The sequence below is a fragment of the Stegodyphus dumicola genome, chromosome 9 (assembly GCF_044657685.1).
Source record: "Stegodyphus dumicola isolate Sdum_Otavi_A_Nest chromosome 9, ASM4465768v1".
Taxonomy (NCBI): domain Eukaryota; kingdom Metazoa; phylum Arthropoda; class Arachnida; order Araneae; family Eresidae; genus Stegodyphus; species Stegodyphus dumicola.
The window spans coordinates 25,140,340-25,166,606 of record NC_140776.1 but is presented as its reverse complement, the minus strand read 5'-3'; the positions used below and the strand labels follow the sequence as shown (position 1 = coordinate 25,166,606).

The following is a 26,267-nucleotide window of genomic DNA, read 5'->3' as shown; positions in this document are numbered from 1 at the left end:
ACATCTAAATTTGCTTCATTATATATATATATACATATATATATATATATATATATATATACATAATTTATAATAAGAAAACTTTCCATACACCATCTCCAAAGAATACAAATTAATTACATTATGTCGAATTATGATATAATAAAAGGACATGGAAATAGCCGGAACACTGATGATGCGTAATAGCCATTAGATCCATACTGTAGAGGAAGAATTCTGATTGCGTAGTATGCTATTATGGAAGCACGAGAAGAGAAAAATTTAGTTCTCAATTATTACGTCATCAGAGCTGCGCAGGCCATAGAATGATCTAAAAATGACGCAATCCATAGAAGTTATTACGAGTTTTAGAACAGAGAGGGAGAATTAAAGTTTTACCCGTTAGCTTAAATTATAATTTAGATTTATATATTTTTATCTTACATATTTATATGTATGTATGTACGTATGAGTGTGTTTGTACGATATAATAAAATACGATAGCTACGTTAACCCTTTCCGGCACGCTACCTTTTAAAGTTGGAATTTCGATTTAAAAAAAAAAAAAAAAAAAAAAAAAAAAAAAAAAAAAGTAGGCAGTCTAATTAGGCCAAGAGGAGTACACAGTCAAATTTTGTGAAGATAGCACTTATTGTTTTAATTTTGTGGGTGTGCCCGAAGCGGGCACACCGATTGAATAGAGCTTCGAAAAGAGTGCTGAAACGAGCATTGCTGGGAAGCGCGTAAAAGAGTAAGAGATTTTGCCTACGATTAAAAAACACTAGATTCTGAATACCGTAGCAAATTTAGCATTACCTATGGTGTGCCAAGGAGAGACAGGCTACTCTACATCCCTCCCCCCCAAAAAAAAAGCTCTTCTTTTAATTATATGATGCTTATGAATGGGAAAAAAGTAACTTAGTTATATGATATTTATATTATTTACATTTCGTTTTTACACTTTAGTCTATTTTTTAATAGTGATTCTTTTCAAAGAAAGTGACACCAGCTTTAAAAAAGCACAACCCAATATTTTATGTTTTGCACATGTACCGGGACCCGTATCAGATTCACCATCTGAAGCAATTCGTGTATCACTTTCAGTGCTTCAGAAATGGTCAGCCCTCTCCGATCCGTTCCGAAAATCCGAAAAAAATAAACTAATATTATATCCACAATTAGAAAGTATAAACTATAAAACAAAATTAAATAAACGTCTACATCTCAAAACTACTAAACTTTGAATGTAAGCGAAAGAGAAAAAGAGAACTGCTCTAGAGAAAAACCAAACAGCTAACTGATAAAATTACCCTTGACCTTCAGATAATCACCCCAACACTTTGTTAGTTAATAACCAAATGTCCCCTCCCCCCCCCCCCAAAAAAAAAAAAAAACAGAGAGAGAGAGAGAAGAAGAAAGAGCAAAACGAGAAATGAAACACAGATGTGGACCCACCTTTCTGTTATCAATGAACTGACTGGTGAGATGCGGAGAAACAAAGAATACAGTCTCTCAGTTGTCCTAGGGTCTTGATGTGCCCTGTCTGGGAACCTCGGATTCGCCATTCGATTTTAGGCAAGATTTCAAGGTAAAAATTATAAAAACTAATATAGAATAAGGAGATTAGCATACAGCCAAGAAAATAACATAGAAATTTCTTTTCAAACAATCCCTTATATACACTAAAAAAAAATCTGGAAGATTTCTTTGAAAAATGAGGGTCTTAAAAAACTAAACATAGCTAAAATATATGGACTGGTTTGTGTTCATCTGCCATCTACTATAAATAAATAAGGTTCAGAGTAACCTATAGTAACATCTAAATCCTTTCTCATTCTATTTTTCTGTGCGTACAGAAGGAAATTTTTAGGTGTACCCAAACCAGACATATTGTGCCGCAAAGGGTTAAGAAATAATGGGCAACTTCAAAATTGACTATTCTAAATTTAATGTTCTAAGTTTATCTTTTCTCCAAAACTCGGGATCTTTCCAAATTACATAACACTGCTTGCAAAGAGAACTAAAACCTAAAATTAACCAATTGTAGCTTAGATGTACATATGCACCTGCCTAGTATAAATACAGCTTCGCAAGCAATTACGTCATTCATTCATCTTAACTTCTCCTGCCCTGCAAAACTTCTGCGCTGCTATGCGTACTTGTCTAATAAGACGACGTCGTACTTTTAACCCATGTACATAAAAATTATTGTTGCTGATTATGATCTGGAACTATCTTGTCTATGAAAAACTGCTTTAATTTGAATTATCAAGGAATAAAATTATGTTTCGAAATGGCCACGTCTGGAAGTTTTTGGTTAATGCATCCATCTTTATGTAGTAAAGCCTCTCCAACGCTGATCCACTGCAACTGCTTTCTTTAAGTCAAAATATCATATATATATATATATATATATTTGTAATAATGAAATTCCATAGTCAAGAATACACTTAAAATTAACTGTATGTTATTTTCATTTTTAATGGCGACTGCCTCTTATTTGAAAGTACGTGGAATTAAATCCACAGCCCCATAGTCAAGTTGTTTTTCCCGCCTTTTCTACACGTGCAGTTATAGAATGTTCTGGAAATATTTAAAGCGAAATGGAATAGCTGACGAGGACGAGACGTCATTTCTTGGAAGCTTCGCCTTTCCAGAGGCTATAAAAGGACTCGCAAAGGAATATCGGGGCTATTCTTTAATGTAACGATGCAGTAAACTTCATACAAAAAGTTATTAGCAGTTCTTTTATATTTACTCCGGAAATGTGATTTTGTAACTGCTATTTCTCCTGAAATATAATAAATGGATCGTGTTTTTTAAACTTATCGTCTGATAATTTAAGCTACGACTACATCTATGATTCTTCATCAATCTATTTATTCCGGACAAAAGCTGTTACATCACATATATATACATATATATATATATATATATTATATACAGGGTGTACCTTAAATGTTGCGACAAACTTCTAGGGGAGGTAGGGCACATCATAAGGATTAAGATTTGCATAGGAACCCATGCCCGGAAATGTCAGGGATAAGTGGTAGCAGAGGTAGAAAATGGGAAAAGAAACAAGAGTGATTACTTTGAAACATTTATTGGACATGAATACAAATGGTGTAAGACAGCTTGAATGTTACAACAGATGCCAAACATGTCTGACACCGACGGACCACTGATTGCCAGATATGTTCAAACACACCGGAAGCTTCTTTGATTGTAGCAGCTGTGCAGTTGAGTCTTGCCACGAGATGCATTTCAGACACAACACAAGGAAAAGTGATACACGACACTTTTGATAGCTTCCCACAAAAATAAATCAAGGCTTGATAAATCCGGTGAGCGTAGGGGGGGGGCAGGGAACTGGTCCATCACGCCCAATCCATCGATGCGGGAATGATCTGTTCAAATAGCTACGAACATCCATTTCAAAATGAGCAGGGACCCCATTATGTTGGAATCACATGTCGTCAAAGCAAATCGGGAAGAACCTGCTCCAGAAAGATCAAATAATTCGCGGTATTCAAATGGTCCGCGGTGTCAGGCATGTTTGGCATTTGATGGTGCAAACTTCGAGCATCTATTGTAACATTCAAGCTGTCGTACACCATTTGTATTCATGTCCAATAAATGTTTCACATTAATCATTCTTGCTTCTTTTCCCATCTTCTACCTTTGCTACCACTTACCCCTGACATTTCCGGGTATAGGTACCTATGCAATTCTTAATCCTTATGATGTGCCCTACCTTCGCTAGAAGTTTGTCGCAACATTTACGGCACACCCTGTATATAATGCAAAATAAATAAATAAATAAAACGGAAAATGCAATGTGAAATTTACATCGTTTGGTGCATCGTCATCAGGGGTTTGGTGCAACGAAAGAAATAAATGAATAAATATTATATTATATAAAGAATATTTACATATAATGCTTAGCTGTTTAATTTCTGAGCAGCAGCAATGTCTATTTAATGAGCTTAAATTTGTTAAACGCAACTGCTCAGAACTATAAAATATCGCTGTAAGAAAAATGCAAAATTTAAATAGTATGGGTCAGTTATTTTATTTCATTTTCTCCACTGAAAAGACAACTAATCGACTAAAGATCATACATCTATAGTGACCAACCATTGAATAATTATATATTATCGTTCAAATTCTACAAACGTCAGGATGACCAGCCAAGCGACATCTATCAATACGAAGCACGACAAGAGTACAAAGTAGACTCTAAGTAACAAAACCTCAAAATCAATGACCGAAACCTTGAAGTCGTTCAGGCGAATTTTAATACTGCCTTTACTTTCTGAAGAGTTATTTTATACATTTAACTCTGTTCTTATTCCAAGCATTATAGTAAAATGCATCAGTCAGTTTTCTTAAATGTTCAGTTCTCTGTATGCATGCATTCACATCATAATTAGAGTTAGCAACATGACCACAAGCACACGATCTTAGTTCAAACAGACGCAGTTATTTTACACTGGAAGTAGTTCATGTGGTACAGTCATTTTTTACGTTTTTCCCATAAACGATCCCTATACGATTACGGATGGATAATAAAAAATTTAATCGATTGGTTTGTTGATTTAAAAAATCAGAGTATATGAGAGCTAACTGCCCAAAGAGAGATGACTTCGTAGAGGAAATCTTATGGGAAATGGACTCCTATTCACGTTGTACGTGAGACAAATAAAAAAATCCCATTCAGCCAGGTTTTATCCCTAGTAACAACAAAGTTGGGTGAAATACCAGTTAAGCGGTTTTAGCCATTCAGGAAGTTTCCATAAAAAGGAGTAACTTGAAAAAAACCATATACCTCTTCGAATATTCAGAATTATTTTTGCAGCCCTAGAAATTCACAATTATAAGGAGAGAGGGAAAAAAAAAAAAAAAAAAGATTCCAACAACAAATTCCGTTGTAATTGATTTATTTAATTTTATTATTTTTTTAATATAAATAATTTATACCTTTATTAATCGCATAAGTGTCTCTATGCTTACGGAAGCCGCGCAGACGGTATAGTGGTTAGGGGAGCCTGACTGCGATACCGAGGGGGCTGGGTTCGAATCCCGGAGAAGGTATGATTGTAACTGTTCGTCCCTTCTTAGGAGGTAATGGTGGCCCAACTATTAGGTGCTTCCATAATAAAGAGACCACCACATCTGGCCGTAGTATAGATTAATGGACTCTGTTTACAAAACTGCGACTGTTCACACTCTACCACTGGAAAAAAAGTATTTCTGACCATTTTGAGGAAACATTTATATACTATGAAGAAACGTCAAGAGGTCATATGATTCGAAATTGTACGTAGTAGCAAAATCCAGAGTTTGCATTATAATCCAGATATTCCATTCGGCACTAACGTTTCTTTTAGGCTTTAAAAAAAAAAAAAAAAAAAAAAAAAAAAAAAAAGTTTTTTTTCACGTAATTTCTGCAATATAACAACTGCAATGTTATCGAGCTTTCAAATTGAGGTTGATGATGGAAAAAAATTTTCTTTTTCTTTTTACATTCTTATAAGAGATATTATTGGAGACAAAAGTGAATCCCTTTCTTTTCACTAGTCTGACGATATGAAAATATGAAGGGATTTTTTTTAAAACGTAAGATACATTATCAGTCTGAAACATTTATAACTTTCTTCTAAGAAATATGAATGATATTTCAGAACATACTTCATGAGCACACAGTGACCTAAAAACGTGCATTTGAAGCTTGTTCTGAACACAGAAGAGTAAACACTAGTTGCAATTTCTGAATGGTTGCATTTGTTCATTAAATTCACGGTTGCATGATTGACAACAATGAACGCTTTGTTTTCTGTTTGTCCAACCATAGGCAAAGATTTTTAATTTCAGTGTTATTTTCTTGTCTTACACGAGTATCTCATTAAAGAAGGTGAAGTGAATCAGAACACAAACCGTCAGAATAAAAGCAACTGCACTTTTTTCCCTATAAGCATATTTAAGAAAAAGGAAAAAAAAAAAAAAAAGAATCATGGAAACACATGCATTACGAGAGTAATCCTAAATACTGCTTAAACAGTAAAGGAAACCGACTAGCGTATGCTTAAGTAAAAATATGTTATACTCTAAAAGCATTAGCGAAAAACAGTCTTCGACGCAGCAGTTCAAAAATGAATTGCCTAGTATGAAATCTTTCAAATATTATAATATTTATTATTAAAATCGTCCAATTATCTGATTTTTTTAATTCCACAGAAAATGAATTATAAATTTCAGGAGCAGCAATGACACACAAGAGTCCACGCTTCAAAAGCAATATTATATAAAATACAAAATAAAATAAAATACAATCTCAAAGCTTTCAGAGAGGGAAGTTAGGGCAGTCAAGCTTCAAGAAGTAAAAGATGAAGAATGCAAAATGTCGTTTTGAAACTAATAACCTTTCTGAGCTACCGTCCCTTTGGGCTTGGAAAAAATCTGAAAGCCTTCAGATTTTACAATTATGCCCAAAGGATGGTTTTTTTTTTTTTTTTCCCCCATTTACATATGCATACACGTTTTAAGAACATTTGGGCCCTCTGGCCTAAAAATATTTAAAAACAGAATATCTTTAGAATTTCCATCTTTTCGGATGAACTGTTATAATTAAACACTTAAGAATGGTTCAGCAACTTATTTTGGATACAAAAACGTAGTGGTTTGCAAGTAGAAGGGGATTGTAATTCAGTCTGATGTATCCTCCTCTTGATAACTTTACATCAGATTTGATAGAAATCCTCTTCTTTTATACATTTTGTGGTTTTTATAATTTTTAGGTTTTAGTTTCACATTTCCTTAATTTTTATTTTGCATATTTATAGGGCATAGTTAGAAATTTATCGGCATTGAATTTCACTTCTTTGGGGTCTTTATGTAAAACTGGTTCTAAATTTCTTACTTTTTGTCTACACTGATCAATTTTCAGCAATACAGTCAAAAGTCTTTAATCCGGACCTCAAAACTACAAACTTTCTGCGCATGCGCATATACATTTACGCATGCGCGTTTAACGTATAACGGAAGGTATAAGCTAAGCTAAAATGATCTAATTATCTATTTCAGTTAATGTTGCAGATTGCGTTGTTTCTTAATCATCTAATTGGGTCCGGCTTATTATTTTTTGCAGACTGTTAGAGTAATTTTAAAATTGCTCTAACAAAATTACATAATCTAAAGCTTGAACTTTCGATTATGTCAAAAAGAATTTCCAATTCTGGAGCTGCCAAAGGATCTACAAAGCGAAAGCGTGTTTCGATGTCCATCGAACAAAAAGTGAAATTGCTGCAAAAAATGGATAAAGGCATATCCTTTGTTTCTCTAACCATTCCGAAAGCTGCTCTGCGGGGGGGGACGTCGCGGCGGGCACTGAACTGGAAGTTGATCTGTCAGCACTATTCTTATCTTCAGGGCAGATGTTTTTATTTTATTCGGCTTATAATTCCTTACTAAATGCAGTATTTAATCTCGATGTACTCCGTCTTTGATATGATTTAAATCAAATTCCTCGTCATTATAAATATCACGAATACACATCAAATAGTTTTCTGGTTGCAATTTTCTAATTTCGACTATGCGTAATGTATGCTTTACGCATGCGCGCGTTGAAAGAAATGTTTAATAAAGTAAACAAATAAATATTAAGCTTTATTTTTTTGTAAATATTGATACCCTGTAGATCATAATTGCTCTTTATTTCATAAATTATGGTTTCATATTTTTAATTTTATAATTTCTGCATGCCATCTTACCTGATTTAAACTGATGATCTAAAATCCGGAATCGCCGAAGTCCCGATTAAAGACTTGACTGTACTGTGTGGAAATACATGGAATAATTATTTTTTAATTAAAAAATTTTGCAATACTATATATATATATATATATATATTGCAACAATTTGTGCATTAGTAGCTTTTATTGAAATATTTTTCAGTTATCGATATCTTTCTGTATATATAACTGCTATTATTAAATTCTTTAACAAAACCAGAAAATTTTGAGTACATTGAATTAACAGAGAGAAGAATTAAAAATAAATTTTTGGTTTAATGAGAGAAACATCCCACTACGCTTATGAAAAATATGTATGACAATCAAAAATTTTCTTTAGCAGAGAATCAGAAGCAAGATTTCAAAATAATTTACTAATTTTTTACTATTATGTTTTTACATAATTTAATATTATTGCAACTTGAAACCTTACATTTACTCAAAACAATAACTATGTATAAAATTTCAACAAATTCCTCAATATTACTTGGGCTTTTGTTGTGTGGGGGTTTCCTATGCACTTTTATCATATAATATATATAATGCTTTAAATGGCCAGTGCCATTCATTCTTCAGTCTACTAACAGCCAGGGAACGGTTTGTAGTTTCTTGTCTTTTATCTCCTCTGAATGGAAGAAGCAATTGTTTAATTGTTTTTTTTTTTCCCTTCTTCAAAACTATGGAAAGAAAGAAGTGTTAATATATTGCACTACTGTGCGGGCAGTCAGTTTATATGCTGCATTATAAACTAAGAGTTGCAAAGTAAATGGTGCCTACTCTTGAGGAGGGAGTCAGTGAGAAAGAAGAGACATTAACCGGTTGCTGAAAAACAGATTGGTCTTTAGAACGACTATAGTAATTTTAATATTTAAAAGAAAATAATTTCCTCTAAATTTCTCCATGTAGCTACAGTTCAATTAATTTCTTATTTCAATATATTCAACTTAAGTAATTCATTTACTATAATTAAAATCATACATACATTCTTTCCTGATAATGATTATGATATACATTGATAACAATCCTGTGCCCTTTTATGATTGTGTGCTTTAATCTACCTCATGTATGCAATCATGACTGTGCAGTTTCTCCCGCAGGCTTGCCTTGGAGAATCTTTATATACTGTTTCACAGATACTAAATTTGATACACTTCAACAACTTTAATCATTAATTAAGGATAAAAAATATATTCTTTACAGGAAAAAAAGTTTTACAAATTATTCCACAGAAATTAAATTTAAAAGAATATCAAGTTTATTTACATTTCAAAAAAATTTAACACTTTTATACAGTATGGCAAATGTACGAAACTAAGCATAACAAATATATAAAATTAACTAACCTAGTACATTTACTATGCTAATTAAAGTTGCACTGACTTAACATTTGATTTCAAATATACAAGCGTATGTAAATGAACCAGCATTTCAGTTTTAAATATATAAGTATATGCATATTCACAATACATATACTGAAAAACTGCACATACATATAATCAAAACACATATACTGAAACCAATTAACAGTTTTCAAATATTTTTCATTTTCTACATGAAAAAGCTTTCCAAATGAAAATATTCACTTCTATATACCAGTATATTTATTTCAAATGTAAGGAATGCTTTTGATAATTTAAATACATTTTCAAAAGAAAATTAATTATTCATTACAGTATTTTTGAGGGAGAAAAAAACAGAATTCTGCAAGACTTTATATGGGTTTCATTTCAAATTCTCGTTTGAACTCAAAAATAAGATGTGGCTTTCTTTTGTATTTGTCTTCTAATATGTATTTTTTTAGAATTAACAAAGCAATCAACTCAAATATAAATTCAGGTATGAAGTTACAAAAATTTCAATTTTTTATAATTATACATATTCATCTTAAAATGATTTTAGTACAAAAATGATACAGTTTGAACATGCATTTTACATAATTTGTTGTATATTGTAAATGTAGTATAAAATATATATTTCATAGTATATAAGTATTTAGAAGTCAAGTGAACATTACTCAGAAGAAATATTCCTAAATACAAAAGCAAAAGGTTACTGTGTACAATACATTACAAGTGGTCAACAGCAGTATCTTAATTATTACAAAGTATAATGAAGCATTTGCCTACATTATTATTCTGAAGAAAAGTTATTAGTAAAAGGATGTTCGGGTGGGAACTAGTAACCAGTTCCCTTTTATTGTTATTGTTGAATGATATAAATCTCCAATTGTCATAAGATTTCATTAAAAATAAAATAATGTTTTATTGTGTTGATGTCTCCAAAGTTATGATAAAATTCTACCAATAAAATTTTGTATGCTTGTATAATTAATTATTCAATCACATTCTAACATAGCAAAGGGAGGGCAAACAAAGAACATCTATTTCACATTTTATTAACTAGACATAGTTTAAAATTTATTGTTCAGATCATCATATATATAAAAAATTAACAATACAGTGAAAAGATTGCATTTATTTTCAAATGCACAGAAGATAATGAACTTCTACAACAAATCATGAAAAATTTGAAAAAAATATATATATTTCTAATTTAAACTACATTAAGTAAAATTTTGCTCTTCTTAGCTTACTTGGCAAAAGAAGTACTACCTATTTTACCATGAATAGATATTAAACACTAATTTGAAATTTCCCATGATACATGCATATAGAATACATTGTTAAAACTCCATAAAGGTTTTACAGTTTTTTATACTGCAATAAACATTTGGATATCTAACTTCTAATTTGACACAATAAATACAAAAGCAGATTCTTCATTAGTAATGCCAATCTTTATCTTCTACAAAAATTAATATATATATATATATAATGGCAGGAAGTACAGCGAAAAGATTAAAAATGCAAAAACACATTTAAGACTAAAACTTTCTGTATAATTTTACTTAAACAATTAGAATTTAAAAACAATCTTAAAAGTACTGAAATACTGAAAATATTCTTAAAAGTATTTCAATGAATCCTTTGTCTTGAACTTGATGCTTAGGAATTTTCTTTCATAACTGCATGAACAATTGATATATTGCACACATTTATCAAATAATATAAGGAAAAACCTAATGTGTACTTAAAGCAGACACATACAGTTTTAGTTTCACATATGACTGATCAGCTATCCAGTTTAAGTCGCTTTTCAGGGGCATCAAAATTATCATCTAATTCAGAGATGTCCAAAGAAGTATTAAGCTCATTCCAAAAATCTTCTAATCGAGGCTGCAAAGAATTTTCTTGGACAACAGTGTCTGCATTCATGAAAGTATCTTTACTAAGTCCAGCTTTATTCAAAGTATCTAATTTCCTTTGTACAAGAGGCCATATTTCATCATCAGCTGTTCCTCTTGCAACCAAATACTGCACAACAACACAGTCTTCCTGGCCAATTCGGTGAACTCTGTCCTCAGCTTGCGTTAAAATACCAGGATTCCAGAAAAGTTCTGCAAAAACCACAAGACTTGCAGCAGTCAGTGTGATGCCACAATTAGCTGCTGTTATACTCAATATAGCTACTCTGCAAGTATCTTGCAGCTGGAATTTATCACAGAGTTTTTTACGCTGCTCAGCATTAACTGAACCATCTATGCGTATGTAATCAATCTTCTTTTTTTCAACAGCTTCACATATACCCTTTAAAACATTCTGATGATGAGCAAAGCAAACAAATTTTCTGTCACTTTCCAGTAAGTCCAAGACATATTCACATATAGCTTTAAGTTTTACATCACCAGTCTCATGGAAATATTGTAGAAGCACCCCTCGCCATTCCATGCCTTTCAGTGTACTTTCTTTCAGTTGTCCTGCCATAGTTTTCAAAATCTTTTTAGCAGGCACAAGAGATGGATCAAGAACTATCATCTGACGATATTTGGCTGGAAGTTGTTTAATAACCTCTGACTTTAGCCGCCGAATCATTACAATTTCTTCAAGTAATATTTGTAATTCTTCCATATTAGAAGAGCCATGGAAATCCCAGCCCCATGATGCTTTTTTGCCATTACAATAACGTATGCCATATTCTACATAACCGAAAAAGTCACGAGGCCGCAAAATTGACAATTGACTGTAAAGTTCAATAGGTCTAGAAAGAGCAGGTGTTCCTGAAAGCATGATAATTCGATTGATACTTTTTAAGATGGCAACTGCTGCTTTAGTGCGAGCAGATTTCGGATTTTTCAAAAAGTGGCATTCATCCATAATAGCCATTTTAAATTTTCTTTTTTCAATGGCACCTTGCATTTTTGTCAATAAATCGTAACTCATTATAATCACTTTATCATTAGGAATGTGTTCTTTACTTGAACCTATAACAGTTACTTCTTGACTATTTAAAGATGGCAACCAGGTATGGAATGCTTCTAGCCACATGTACCTCACTGATGAAGGTGTTACAACCAACAAGGGCCAATCATTTTTAAAATAATCAGCAATTCCAATGGCTTGTATGGTTTTCCCTAAACCCATGTCATCTGCAATCAAAACTCGACCTTTATGCTGTACCCCAAATTTAACACCAATTTTCTGAAAAGGGAGTAAAGCATTCAACAAAACAGGATCTAACATTGATAAATCACAATCATTAATCTCCCTATTTTCAGTTGTTTTATTAAAAAGTTTTAATAGCACTCGAGGTAATCCTGCTATTAATACCTTTTGTTGTAAAGGCTTTAAAAGTGAAATAAGTTTATCATGATCCTCAATTAAAAAATTCCATTTTTTTGTTTTAACATCATAAAGTCTACTGGGGATGGTTTTAAAAATATCAATCATTTCCTTATGATAACCCACATCTACATAAAATCGCTTACGAGAAAGAAGCACACATGAACCCCTAATAGTTTCTTTTTCTTTGCCAAATAAATTATAATTAATAGTATTTTCATTTTTAACATTCAAAGACAAAGATGAATTTGAAGCTATAGAAATAGTGTTCTTTACGGCAATGTTATTAGCATATGTTTCACTGCTCTTACTTGGCTCAAAAGAATTTTTAGAAAAGGAACTTGTATTTGTTAAATTAATTTCTTTTACAGCTTGACTAGTTGACTTATTCCCTTTTTCAAGGGCAGATCTAGCAGCTCTTTTTTCGAGGGCTTTGCGTCGGTTTTCTTCAATTCTCTTACGCTGTTCTTCAGTAAGCTGATTCATTCTAGAAGTCCATACAATCACTCAGAGAACCATAAATTTAATGACCTAAGAGTTAAAAGAAAAAAAAAAAAAAAAAAGCTATTAGCTGAAGAAAACCAGTTTGAAAACAGATATTACTAACACAGGTTACATAAAATTTATTAAGTTAAAAATATAATTGAGGAATTTCTCTTTTGCATATTTATGCAAAAGAGGAAAAGTTATTTTCAGAAAACAACTTTTAAGCAGATTTAATGATGTCAATTTTAATACGTTTTCCCAACTACTTATAATTAGCAAAGTGAGTTCACTTGCCAACTATGAGATAACTTGTTATTGATAACCTTACATAAATCATCAAGTACTAGCATTGCCATAGCAAATGCATGTTGGGTTTAGGTGTTTGGCATACAGTAAGGGACTAAATAATATACTTGCTGAATTGAAATAGATCATTTATGTCTCAAAACGTAGATACAAAATGTTTACACATGAAATCCATTTTTTTCTGGGGGTCATTATTTACTTGGGAAATCTTATAAACAATCTGCTCAAATTCTTGTTCCATGGCTAGTGTAAACTAATGGAAAATAATTTATCGTACGCAGAGAAGTTTCATATGATGCTGCAGAATGGGTGAATATTGTTTATTTAGTTTCAATTTATCTCACAGTTCAAACATGGAGCAAGAATATTATATCATATGGCAATTACAAGTATACTTATTTGAATTTATTTACTGCTAAAAGTAATCTGTTATATCTTATTTTAAATAACAAAACAGAAAATAATTTAAAAGCACAAAAATTTAGAAAGGATCTTGGCAGACGTGAAAGACATTTACCATCTCAGCTTTGGCTGAGAACATGTTCAAGAGATCATTTGTCAAATTTCAAAATTTTATCAGATTCTTTACTTGCTTATACAAAATCCCACTATGCTAATTTTGAGGATTTTGCAAGTAAACAATCTCAGAGCTCAATCTTAAATTTACTACTGAAATTCATGCTAATAATTAAATCTCTTTTCATTTTGGAGGATTTAAATATCATATTTATTTCCATATATTTCTCCTTTCTTCACTGATTAAGCAGCCTGAAAAACTTGAGAGAAAAATTACATGGTATATACAACTTTTGAAGGGAGGGAAATTTATATTATTGTTATTATAATACATTTTATAATGTTATGTAACTTAAAATTTCATAGTCAGTTTCTGAATACTTTCTGGCTTGAAATGCATATAAGGCTCCCTTTTTTGAATCTGTATCCATTAATAATTTTTTTTATTTCATCCAGTATCTCTAATTAGACTGTTCAACTCCACACTCTCTTGTAATGACATAATTTATAATGCACATTTTAATATAATTATAATGAATATTTAACACTTGTGATCTAAATTTTGCTTCATAATTATTAGGATCGCTCCTTCCATATCACTGCCCTAAAGATATTAAAAATTTCACTGACTGACTTGAACTCACAGCAGGACCAGCTTCCTATTGACATAAACTAATAAAAGATTTGAATCAGAGTATTAATTAATGAGGTTGGAGTAGATTTAAGGGTGCCCCTTGGATTATTTCTGAGTTGTTTCATTTATCACCAAGTTGATGCTTCATTTATGGTAACCTTAGTTGAATGCTATGGAAACCCTATTATGATCTAATTCGGTGCATGATTGCAGTGAATTTGAATGATGGGAAGACTTTGAAAGGCTTGCGTGTCTGATTTTGGATAAGAAGTATGTTGTTATTTTCTAGTATACATGGTAAAATGGCTGAATATGGTAAGATTAATTTGAAGTTTCTGTATGATTTGGAACGAGAAAGAAAAAAGCATTAATTGACTGGTGTGTAAATAAAGGTTTACTTAGTAGCCCATTATAAGTGTCCTGTTTGTAGGAAGGAAATGCTTATGATCGAACATCGGACAATAACGGCACTATGTAGGATATTTTTTATCTTATTTTGTGAATTTATGTGGTGATGCCAGTATACAGATTCTAGTTCAGATACTTTTGGAAAGGTTTTGGATACTGTTAAGGAATTTTGACTGACTGGAGACATGCTAATTCATAAATAAAGTAAGTGGATATTTCCTTTGTGTAGTGCTAAGATGAATTTCCTTTTTTATTTCATTGTTTGATTTAAAATGTAGTTTATTGAGATTATATATTTTTTGTTGGCTGCTCCTTTGACTTTTTAAATGAATATAGACTGATGTGTACATGGATAAAGTCAAAGGAGTGCACAATGTCTAGTTTGTGCAATTCTCTGATATTTTTTTAAGTGAAAACAGGTCGATGTGTACATGGATATCGAGTTTGTACAATTCTCTGATTTGTTACTTTGGATTAGTGTACGCTAAGTCACAATAATAAGTCAAAGAATTGCTCAAACTCGGTGTCCATGTACTGCTAATTATCGCCAGGGGGTAACCGTAAATATAGTTTTACCATTAATGATACTTATTAACATCGGGTTGATCGGAAAGTCATGTTGTATTTTTACTATGTTTTTCAAAAGTGATTTATTCCTATCAAAATAAAAATTCAATCAATATTATTATGGCCATTTTGTTCAATTAATTTTTCCATTGTTCAACAAGGTTCATAATTCCATGCTGCTAGAATGGCCTGTCTTTAAAAGAGAAAAACTGTACCAGGTGCTGATTTATAGCCTCATTGGAATCAAATGTTTTATGGTTCAAGGAATTCTGCAAAGAGCAAAACAAATGGTAATCTGAAGGTGCAAAGACAGGTGAGTACAGTGGATGGGGCAATACATCCCAACCCAAGCTCCGACGGCCTTTTGGCGGGTAACCAAACTCGTGTGTGGTCTTGGAGAAATACAACACCTTCATGATTCACGAGTTCTGTTTGATTGACTGCATTGTTCAATTGCTGACAGTACACAGCTCAATTAATCATTTGATTCCTCGGTAAGAGCTCAAAATGCACAACAGCTTTGAAATCCCACCACACTGACAGCATGACCTTTTTCAGGTGAATGTTTGCTTTGGACGTGGATTGAGGTGGTTCATCCCACTGTTTCCAACATCGCTTGCATGCGACGTTATTGTACACAATCCATTTCTCGTCAGCAGTGACCATACGCTTCAGAAAAGGTTTGTTTTCTTCACGCTTAAGAAGGGAATGGCAGATGCTCAAACGCTTCACCAAATGGATCTCCTTCACTCATGAGGAACCCAAACTTCAAGCTTGCTTACAAATCCGAGCTTCTTTAAATGGTCATGAACAGTTAATTGAGCAATGTGTAGTGCCTCTGTAATCTCTCATGTTGTGTATCGCATTTTAGGCTTAACCATTGCCTTTATTTTGTCAGTGAAACCTCCTATGTTCTTCCTGACTGATGTGCACCATTCACATCAAAATCGCCAGAACGGAATTTCACAAACCAGTGCTGGCATTGGCATGTCATTAGAGCATCATCTCCATAAACTTTATGTAACTTTTCACAAGCTTGCGTCACTTTCTTGCCTTTGCGGAAATAAAAGAAACAAAACATAGCGAAAATTAAGTTTTCGCTCCATTTTCAACTCTGTATAAAATCTATTCAACTCATTCGAATCGAACAATTTTCAGTTTATTGAATGGGTTAGAAGTATGACCTTATATAGTATTTCAGTGAGGAGCATGCGCATGGTGCTTCTACTCCAAAAAAACGCACTTACGACATCTGTTAGCAAAATACGACATGACTTTCCGATAAACCCAATATATTAAATTCTTTGTTATTTTCGGATTACCACACCAACATGAAAAGTCATCAACTTACTAGTCACTATGAATATGCAAAAAATGTTTGTTTGGCTACTTTTAGCTTTAAAATTTATGATTCACAGGTACTGTTCTATTTGTAAATAATGATAAAATGAAGCACTGAATGATGCTGGTGTTTCTGTCAGTTCATGGATAGATGATCAGTGGTCACAAGTTATATGGAGTGGTGAAACTAAGATATCGTTATTTGGTAGTGATGGGCGAAAATATGTAAGATGTAGAATAGGAGAACAGCTACATCCTGACTGCATTCAAGCAACTGTGAAGAACCCAGTTAGTGTTATGATTTGATCATGCATGTCAGCAGATGGTATTGGTCGCCTTCATGTCATCGACGGGACACTGAATGCCAGAAAATACATTGACACTATTCTAGAACCAAAACTTCTACCTTCCATCAGAGATCTCTTTTTCAACAATGCTTCATTTATTTTTCAGCAGGATTCTGCTCCTTGCCAAAATATCGAAAGAGTGGTTTCGTACAAGGAGCATTAAATTGTTGTCATGGCCAGGAAACAGTCCTGACCTCAATCTTATCGAAACTTTGTGGCACCGTTTGAAAACTCTTGTCTGAATAAGGCGCCCATCAAATAAAAGGGAACTAATTGATGCTATAATTGTTTCCTGGCATCATGTAATAACGAAAGAAGTGCTTAAAACTCTTGTCAGCTCAATGAAATGTCGATGTGAAGCTGTAATCAAAAATAAAGGGTTGCCTACTAAGTACTGATAACTCACTGCAATCATCACTATTTAATGTATATCGATAACTACAGTCAAAAGTCGTTAATTCGGACACCCATAATCCGGAATGATCTATAATCCGGACCTCAAAGCTAAAAACTTTAAAACTTTCTGCGCATGCGCCGCATTGGCACATGCGCACAGGCGTTTTACGCGTGCGCGTAAGACCTTGACTACTGCGCATATGCGTGTGCGCAAGTACACAATACGTTTTCGCCTGCGCGTTTAATGTATAACAGACGGTGTAAGCTAAAATTATCTAATTATCTATTTCAGTTAATGTTAATGATTGCGTTGTTCCTTAATCTTCGAAATGGATCGCGCTTATTATTTTTTGCTGACTGTAAGAGCAATTTTATAAAAGTAAACTTGAACTTTCGATTATGTCAAATAGAATTTCCGATGCTGGAACTTCCAAAGGATCTACAAAACAAAAGTATGCTTCGATGTCCAACAAACAAAAAGTGGAATTGCTGCAAAAAATGGATAAATACATGAAGAATGTGACAGAGAGGTTAGTGAAAACGAAAAAATTTCGATTGACAAGTTAGTCGGTATTCTCGGCACAGCAATTAACGGGACTTGAACAGCGGAACTTTGTAACTGAACAAGAAATTATGTCTGTTTATAGAATTAAAGAGAAAGTATTATCACATAAAACGAAACAACTTACATTGAAAGAAATGTTTAATAAAGTAAACAAATAAATATTAAGCTTTATTTTTTTGTAAATTTTGATACCCTTTAGATCATAATTGTTCTTTATTTCATAAATTACGGTTTCATATTTTTAATTTTAGAATTTCTGCATGCCATCTTACGAAATTTAAACTGATGATCTATAATCCGGAATCGCCGAAGTCCCGCCAAGTCCGGATTAACGACTTTTGACTGTATTATCGTTTAACTTTTTTTGTATTGCAAATAATTGAATTTTGTGTTTTGTATTGAATCCAGTAATAAATTTTCTTTAAAATGATATATACAAGTTTGCATTTTGTGAAACGTAACATTTTCTATAAGCATACAAAGTTCAAAAACATAAAAATTTCCAAAAGTGTCCACAATTTTGGCCATCACTGTATTAGATTTATATATAGCATTGTTATAATACAGGTATTTCGACACAAAATCAGACTTTCTCTGAAATGCATCATAAACTGTACTTAACAGAAAAACACTCTTTTTGTCCTGCCATTTCAGGGCCATAACTTTACTCCTTTGGCAAGCAAAGACTTCACCTTTAGGGATTTTCTCCTTTGAAAAATTTGAAGGTAGGTCTTACTGTGCCATATCAGTCTGTTTTTTCTGAAACTAAAATGTTTGCTAACTGTGGAGCTATGCAGTTGTTGTCCGTAGTTACACAGAAACTTTTGCCAAAGAATCTGTCCATCAAATGCAAAACACATTTACTGAAAACTTGATAATTCATAAATTTTAGGTTATACATAGTTCCATTACCTGTGTATATCAGAAAGTCTGAAATATATCCAGTTTCTGCTTTTCAAAGCACAAAAAACATAAGGCCAAATCTTGCTCTTGTTTTGGCAATAAACATTTTCCAGCCGAGTCTGCCTTTGAAACATATCAAACTCTCATCTATGCTCAGATTTTTACCTGGTATATAAAGATTTTGAAATTTGTTTCAAAGATGCTTCATGATGTCATAAATTTTATTAAATTTTGGCCATGGATGATTGTTTTTATTAAACTCTTCATTATTTGTAAAATGAAGAAACTTCATCAGCAAAATAAATTTATCTTTGTGAATTACTTGGAAAAAATTGATGTATGCAATACGCAACATTTACACTAATAATATTCTTGGTTTGGCCTTTTTTTTTTTTTTTTTTTTTTTTTTTTTTCAGTTCCTTGGAAAAATGAAACAGGAACAGCAATTCCTTGGAAAAATGAAACAAAAGATTCTTTCTCATTCATATATGGCCATTTTTTCCACTTTGGCCTTATTGATACAGTGTTTAGTATATCTATTGGTCTCTTATACTATTATTTGTAACATAAGATGATCAAAGAAAAGTTAATAATCCAAAACAGTTGCCTCATTTTCCATAGTGAAAGTTGCTCCAGGATTGCCAAGAAAAGTAAATGAAGGAGCTGGTGGAATATTTTGCACACCACTGTTGAACATTTTGAATAGAAAATCACTATCCACAGAGGAATCTGAGAAATTCTCAGTCAGAACTGCTGAAATCAGAGTCAGAACTGCTATCAGTGAAGGAAATATTGTTAGGAATGTAAGTTATATCATTCGCAAAATGCTTCTTGCCAGACATATTTGAGCTTTGAAAAGAGTGCACAAAATACTGTAAAACATGCTTGTATGTTTTGCAGTAGATATAGACAACTAATGGCATCTGTTAACACAGATCTGAATAAACAATTAAACATCACACAAAAGCCGAAATGAAACCACAAACAGAAAAAGAGTGGGTTTGCACGTTTAAACAGACGAAACAAATGCATCCCTACAGAAATCGAATTTTGCCCTGTACAAATTTTGTTTTTTCTATGTTATCCGTGAAAATCGCAGGATATGCAGCAAGAGGGTTAATGGCCAGAAGTGTCTCTTTGGATAAGCAAAAAAACACACTTAATCAAATCTGCATCTTCAAACCTGTGGATAAGAATCGCATCAAAGTTAGCAGGTGCAAATTAATTAGCTCGATTTGAAAATCTTCTTGGGTGTTACTTATGTTTGTTAATAACAGTAATGACAGTAATGCAAAATTAGAATCCGAATTATTAAAATCTTACCCTTTTTTTCCCTTGTCGTAATAATGCTAACTAATTTACCAGAAATGCATTCATGAACCATGTAAAACTGCTCCAGAAGCCACATATAAACCGTAGTAAGATACTACTTTGAGACCAGCGAGACTGTTAGGAAGATTTTGGTGAAATAATGCATGAGATAATTACAAAAATTGAAACTAAAAATAGCAGTGAAAAGTCAGAGCGATCTCACACGAGATTAAATTCATTCCCTAATATGTCTGTATGAAGGTAACTGAAAGCAATTATTAAAGGCAAAGACGTCTCTTAAAATATTCAAAGAATAATTTATTTCTAAATACAAAATAATTATACTTATTTTCAGTACTCTTCTGTTATCAGGAATATGTTTGTATGGATGGATCTATCTGTTCATGTATGGATATATATATGTATGTAAAAATGTATGTGTATACACATATATGCACATACAAATACATTGAGGAAAGTGTAGAATCATCCACTGCTTGGCATATTTTTAAGAATTGCATGAACTCGGTATCCATGTACACATCGACCTATTCTCACTTCAAAAAACATTAGAGAAACTCTGCATTGTGGACTACCTTGACTTTGTTCATGTACACATCGATGGATTTTCACTTAAAAAGTGAAAGGAAATTGACAAAAATCCTATTATTCTTACTCTATTAAAAAGTGCCAAACAAAATGCACCAAATAAATGGGTGATTCTGCACTTGACACAATACATTTCTGAACCTGATTCCAATAACAGAAGAGTACCTTATTTTCTCAGCATTGTTTTTACATACTTTTGACTCCTTTCTTAAGCACATTTGAAGATATTTACTTTCAATTTTAAAGATGGAATTTTGCAATTCTAATTAAACTTTGCAATTCTAATTAAACTTTAATTTTTCTGTATTTTTAATAGTTAACATACTTTTAATTCTGACTCTATTGAAAATGCGGTTGATCTGTACATTATGGTAACTTGGCGGTTTTTTGGCGAAAATTTGGCGACCAACTCTCCTACAGCAACCCTCTATTTTTTTTTCCCGCCGCCATTTTGTCTTCACGAAGTAAAGACATGTTTCTTTTCTTTTTATCTACTGAACACTTCTTCCAACAATCTACTAGCCGAATTACACTTATGCTAGAAATTTTATCTAACAAAACTGCTTAATCATGACAAATATTCACTGCAAAATTGGGAAAAAGTGCACAATACCATACTCCTTACGCGTTTTTCAAAAAAAATAACGCATACACATAAACCATGTACACGCCGACTTATTTTTACTTAAAAAAACATCCCAGAATTGCACAAAAATGGCATTACGCACACTCTTCACTATATCCATGTACACTGCTTTTTTCTCATAAATTAGAAAAATTTCACGAAAATACATGACAATTTTCTCAATCTTTAAACCCGGTAAAAAGAACATATATGAAATTACCTGATCGTGAAAAAGTATTTACCCTTTCCAAATATGAACATTTCTACATATAAAATAAATAAAATATCCAAAAACTTTGACCTATAAATCATCTATTACATTATACACGTCACCAACGAATTCATACCGCAAGCATTACAAATACTTAGTATCAAATATTTAAATTATTTCCATGCACGTTTACTTCAACTTAAACGTATACCAAATTCCTATAAACATAAAATTCACAAAATAACTATCATTTAATTAAAATATCACTAAACCATGTACACGCCGACTTATTTTTACTGAAAAAAACATCCCAGAATTGCACAAAAATGGCATTGTGCACACCCTTCACTATATCCATGTACACTGCTTTTTTCTCATAAATTAGAAAAATTTCACGAAAATACATGACAATTTTCTCAATCTTTAAACCCGGTAAAAAGAACATATATGAAATTACCTGATCGCGAAAAAGTAATGAACATTTCCACATATAAAATAAATAAAATATCCAAAAACTTTTACCTCTAAATCATCTATTACATTATGCACGTCACCAACGAATTCATACCGCAACCATTACAAATACTTATTGTCAGATATTTAAATTATTTCCATGCACATTTACTTCAACTAAAACGTATACCAAATTCCTATAAACATAAAATTCACAAAATAACTATCATTTAATTAAAATATAATTAAATTCAAAAACACTACTTAAAATATAAATGAGCACATACATTAAATTAATACATACATAAATACCCATTTCGAATTCACTTTAGTTACGGCCATGGGATGCAAAAATTCACGAACACTGTTTCACACAACACAGAATAAAGCCAAATACAAAATTTCCAGATTTTTTCCCGATTTCCCCCCTTTTCCAATTAAAGAACCGTAATTCGTCCATTAATATCACATGACATATCCCATGATCTTTCATTTCCCTCACACAAAATAATGCGTAATCGGAACTGAGTACTGCTCACATTATTACCAAAGTGCCAGGTAGTAACCTTTATCACCTCCAAAATGTCGCCAAACTACCAGTTACCATATTGTAAAGATCAACTGAAAATGCTACCTTGTAAAATATTCTAGTTCACCCTTTAATGATTTTTTTTAATTAACTTACTTCACATAATTATTCTGATTGCCCACTACATACAAATATTTATCTTTATTTCTCGGTTTATTTTTAGGATACGGTGCACACGGGATTTTGCTAACTTTTGGCGACTTTATGATAAGCAGTAAACGCGGCATATGTGATGAGTAGTAAACGGGTGATTTTTTATTTCTCATATCAGTTAGGCTAAAACGGTGAAACGTTTCCATAAGCGTAATTTAGCTAGCAGATTGTTGAAAAAAAAAAGAGGTTGAGTTATAAAAAAAAATTGCCTTTATTTCGTGAAAACAAAACTAGCAGGTTGCTGTAGCAAGGTTGGTTGCCAAATTTTCGCAAAAAAATCGTTAAATTAATATAATCCAAAGATTAACCAAATTGCCTTTACTTCGTGAAAACAAAACTAGCAGGTTGCTGTAGCAGGGTTGGTCACCAAACTTTCGCCAAATTACCATAATCCAAAGATTAAGCCTTATATTAATTTTAAAATAAATTTAAATAAGTATTCGTCTTTCAAAGAGAAGACAAAAGTTCTTGGTAAAATCCTAGTATACGGTGCAGCCTTGGCGCGATTTTGAAAATTATCGCCAACACCAAAAATGACCCCAAAAAACGTCTACGTACATAGTATATACTATGTATAACTATAATAATTTATTTCTTAAACAGTATTGATTAATTGATTATATTATCTCCTAAGTTTAATTAAAGTAGAATTATTTTAAAAGTGTGAATTCATACTGGTAAGTTATATTTTGAAAGATGTTTTGAAGTAATTTGAAAGCAAAATGTTAATAATGTTTTAATTGGGACTGGAGTTAAATCATCATGAAGAATAAAATTTCAATTGTAAAAGGAAAAATTAAAACATGTAATCATTGTCATTGACCGGAAATTAGTTGACTTTTCAAGGGGAACAAACCAACTCCCGTTCAATGAACAATAATTGATAAAAATACGTAAATACGAAAGTGTTTCGTCTTTACTCGAGTTATAAGTTAAAGCCAAACCGGCAATTCTAGTCAGGCCAAATATTTCCGCGAATAGAAGTAATTATGAACCAATGCTGATACTCAAAGAACTTATTCTTATGAAGCATTTTAGTCAATTTAATTTGGAGTAAAAATCAATTACTGTAGAGAAATCCTAATAAACTCGAGTAACCGTCCCCGACACTTTCATGTTTATGCATTTCAGTACTATATTATTTGTAGAAATTAAACATTGGAAATTGTCATTATGAAATCGAATTCAAAGTAAAGTTGAAATAAACATAGAAGATTACAATATAAGATAAATAATGCAAACTTTGTAAAAACAAATCAAAGACAATATAAAAATAATATAGAAAATAATATAAATAAGATTTTTTTGGAAGTTAAATTCTTTGACAAATAAAAAGATATTACAGATCGAGGTGCTGGAATGTAAGCCCATTGGCAATCCTATGACTTGTTTAAAAAGTTGATTTTGAAACTTGATGTAGTTATGAAAAAGTGTGCATTTTAGGTAGGTTTTCCATTTGTCAAGAGTCATGATATTGAGCATATTAGGGAAAAGTTTAGGTAGATCAGGTAGACTGGTATAGATTTCTTCTAGAGGAAGTGAGGTATATAAGTTTTCAAAATCATAGTAGTTAATGTTTTGGATGTTAATGGTTTGAATGGTATTAATGACAGGAGTGTTATTATGAATGATCCAGCAATAGTTATGATTAGTGTTACAATCATTGAAAATAAATTTACAGATTTTATTAAGTTGAATTGAAAAATAATAGTCTACATTTTTCTTGTAATTATTAGTTCCATTAGCTATAAATCTGAATTTTAATGGTGTTTTATGGAATTTGGGAATCGCATAAAGATTAGTAAATGTGTTGTAGTTTGCATTGAAAGTAATCATTGAGTTTCTTATGAAAAGTTTTAATCCTGTTTATTAAAACAATCAATCCTGTTTATTATAATTTTTTTTAATCCTGTTTATTATAGATGTTTCTGTAAGGTTGGCCAATTGATAAGTAGTTGCATTGAGAAGTTCTTTATGAATAATTTCAGCGTAGAATTGTTTTCATATAATGCTAAAGTTATTAGTTGCTTTATCTATTTTTGTAATAGTAAAAAGCTTTTTTAATTTATTAATATCTGATGTAAGTTGCGACCAATTCAGTGTACTTTTAAACTTGAGGTGACTGATTTCGGTGGATATGCGTCGAAGAATTTTAGCTTTCCATTTTAAGAAGGTATCTATGGGTAAATTCAGTTGATAGCTTGCTTTAACTATAAATTCGTTGATGTTGTTTGACCCGTTTACTACTACTTATCGTATATGTTTCGTTTTTACTGCTCATCATAAAGTCGCCAAAAGTAGCCAAATCCCGTATGCAGCGGATACTAGGATTAAAAAATAGAATTACAAGCTTTAAGAAAATTATGTTTCGTTAAAACTAATTTGTTCAGAATCTAACAATAATAAAATTTTGAAGTAAACAAATTTCTTCCTTGATGCATGCAAAAGTAAACATTGAACATGAGGTTTTGTAGAAAATGATTTCCACATGTTCATGAAAACGACAAATATATTTTAGTCATTAAATAATTAGTACCTATTAAATGAGGGCCAAACGGTTCCAGAACTTTATCTTTTAAAAAGAAACATTATTCCCACGAAGAATTTTGAACATACTGCACTTTGTTTACACAGCCATTTGAAAAACGAGCGTAGCAAATACCCAATCGCCAAATTTCTAACGGTTATTATTTGTTACGGTTACTGATCTTCATTCTATTTCCTTACTCGTACTCAAGGAGGTTAGAATCAAAGAATTTCTAAGGAGGTTAGAATCAAAGAATCTCTCCTTAGAGATTCTTTGGTTAGAATAGACAAGGCCAACTTGTCGTACTGATGCATTGACTGCATTTTATATTTCTTAAATTCATACGTCAGGTTCAATTTCAATAATGAGGTTGGATAATTCATCTTTTTTATGGTAAAGACCGTTTGCGTTCCAAGAGAGGATCTTTATGTTGCACCTATTTTTGGATTTATTAGAATTAAAGATGATTTCCTATTTTTTCAATGATTTTCGACTATTGTGATTATTTTATCAAGAGGTGATTTCTTCGTTTTAATGTTTTTGAGTCCTTGTATCACTATTGCCCAGATTGTTTTTAGCGAAGAGAAGTCGATTGTTTTTAGCGAAGAGAATTCTGCTGTGCTGGTAGTTCCTTCTGTTGGATTTTCGTATTGAATGGAGGTTTGAGCGAGATTTTCGTTACTGTTTGATGTCAGCGGAGGAAAGTCTTGTCTTCTGTTAGTCCAGGGATTGATTGCTGGTGGAGGACTGAGCTGGAATTGAACTTGTTTGTGTTTTGGTCTGGCCGGACAATTTGAGTAGTTGGCTTGGTGAGGACCTTTGCAGTGATAACATATGGCTGGCTGGTCGCGACTATGGGTGCATTCTATAGA

General features: G+C 32.1%; 1 protein-coding gene across 2 annotated transcripts; it reads right to left on the bottom strand.

Annotated features, from left to right (window-relative positions):
- Window positions 1-9,001: 9,001 nt before the first annotated feature.
- Window positions 9,002-25,541, bottom strand: Marcal1 (SWI/SNF-related matrix-associated actin-dependent regulator of chromatin subfamily A-like protein 1). Of its 2 annotated transcripts, XM_085823287.1 has the most exons (3): window positions 25,405-25,535; window positions 22,196-22,323; window positions 9,002-12,979 (listed from the first exon to the last, which is right to left on the bottom strand). In XM_085823287.1, exon 3 carries the CDS (start codon window positions 12,932-12,934, stop codon window positions 10,901-10,903), a length of 2,034 nt encoding a protein of 677 aa, XP_085679413.1. In that variant the 5' UTR covers window positions 12,935-12,979; window positions 22,196-22,323; window positions 25,405-25,535; the 3' UTR covers window positions 9,002-10,900. The 2 variants fall into 2 exon arrangements, with proteins under 2 accessions (XP_085679413.1, XP_035215813.1); XM_035359922.1 differs by lacking the exon at window positions 22,196-22,323 and having other exon boundaries at window positions 25,405-25,541.
- Between the last annotated feature and the right edge of the window lie 726 nt (window positions 25,542-26,267).

What these genes read in the sequence shown, in the direction of transcription:
- Marcal1 (XM_035359922.1), bottom strand. Translation starts at nt 12,934, where the DNA reads ATGAATCAGCTTACTGAAGAACAGCGTAAGAGAATTGAAGAAAACCGA.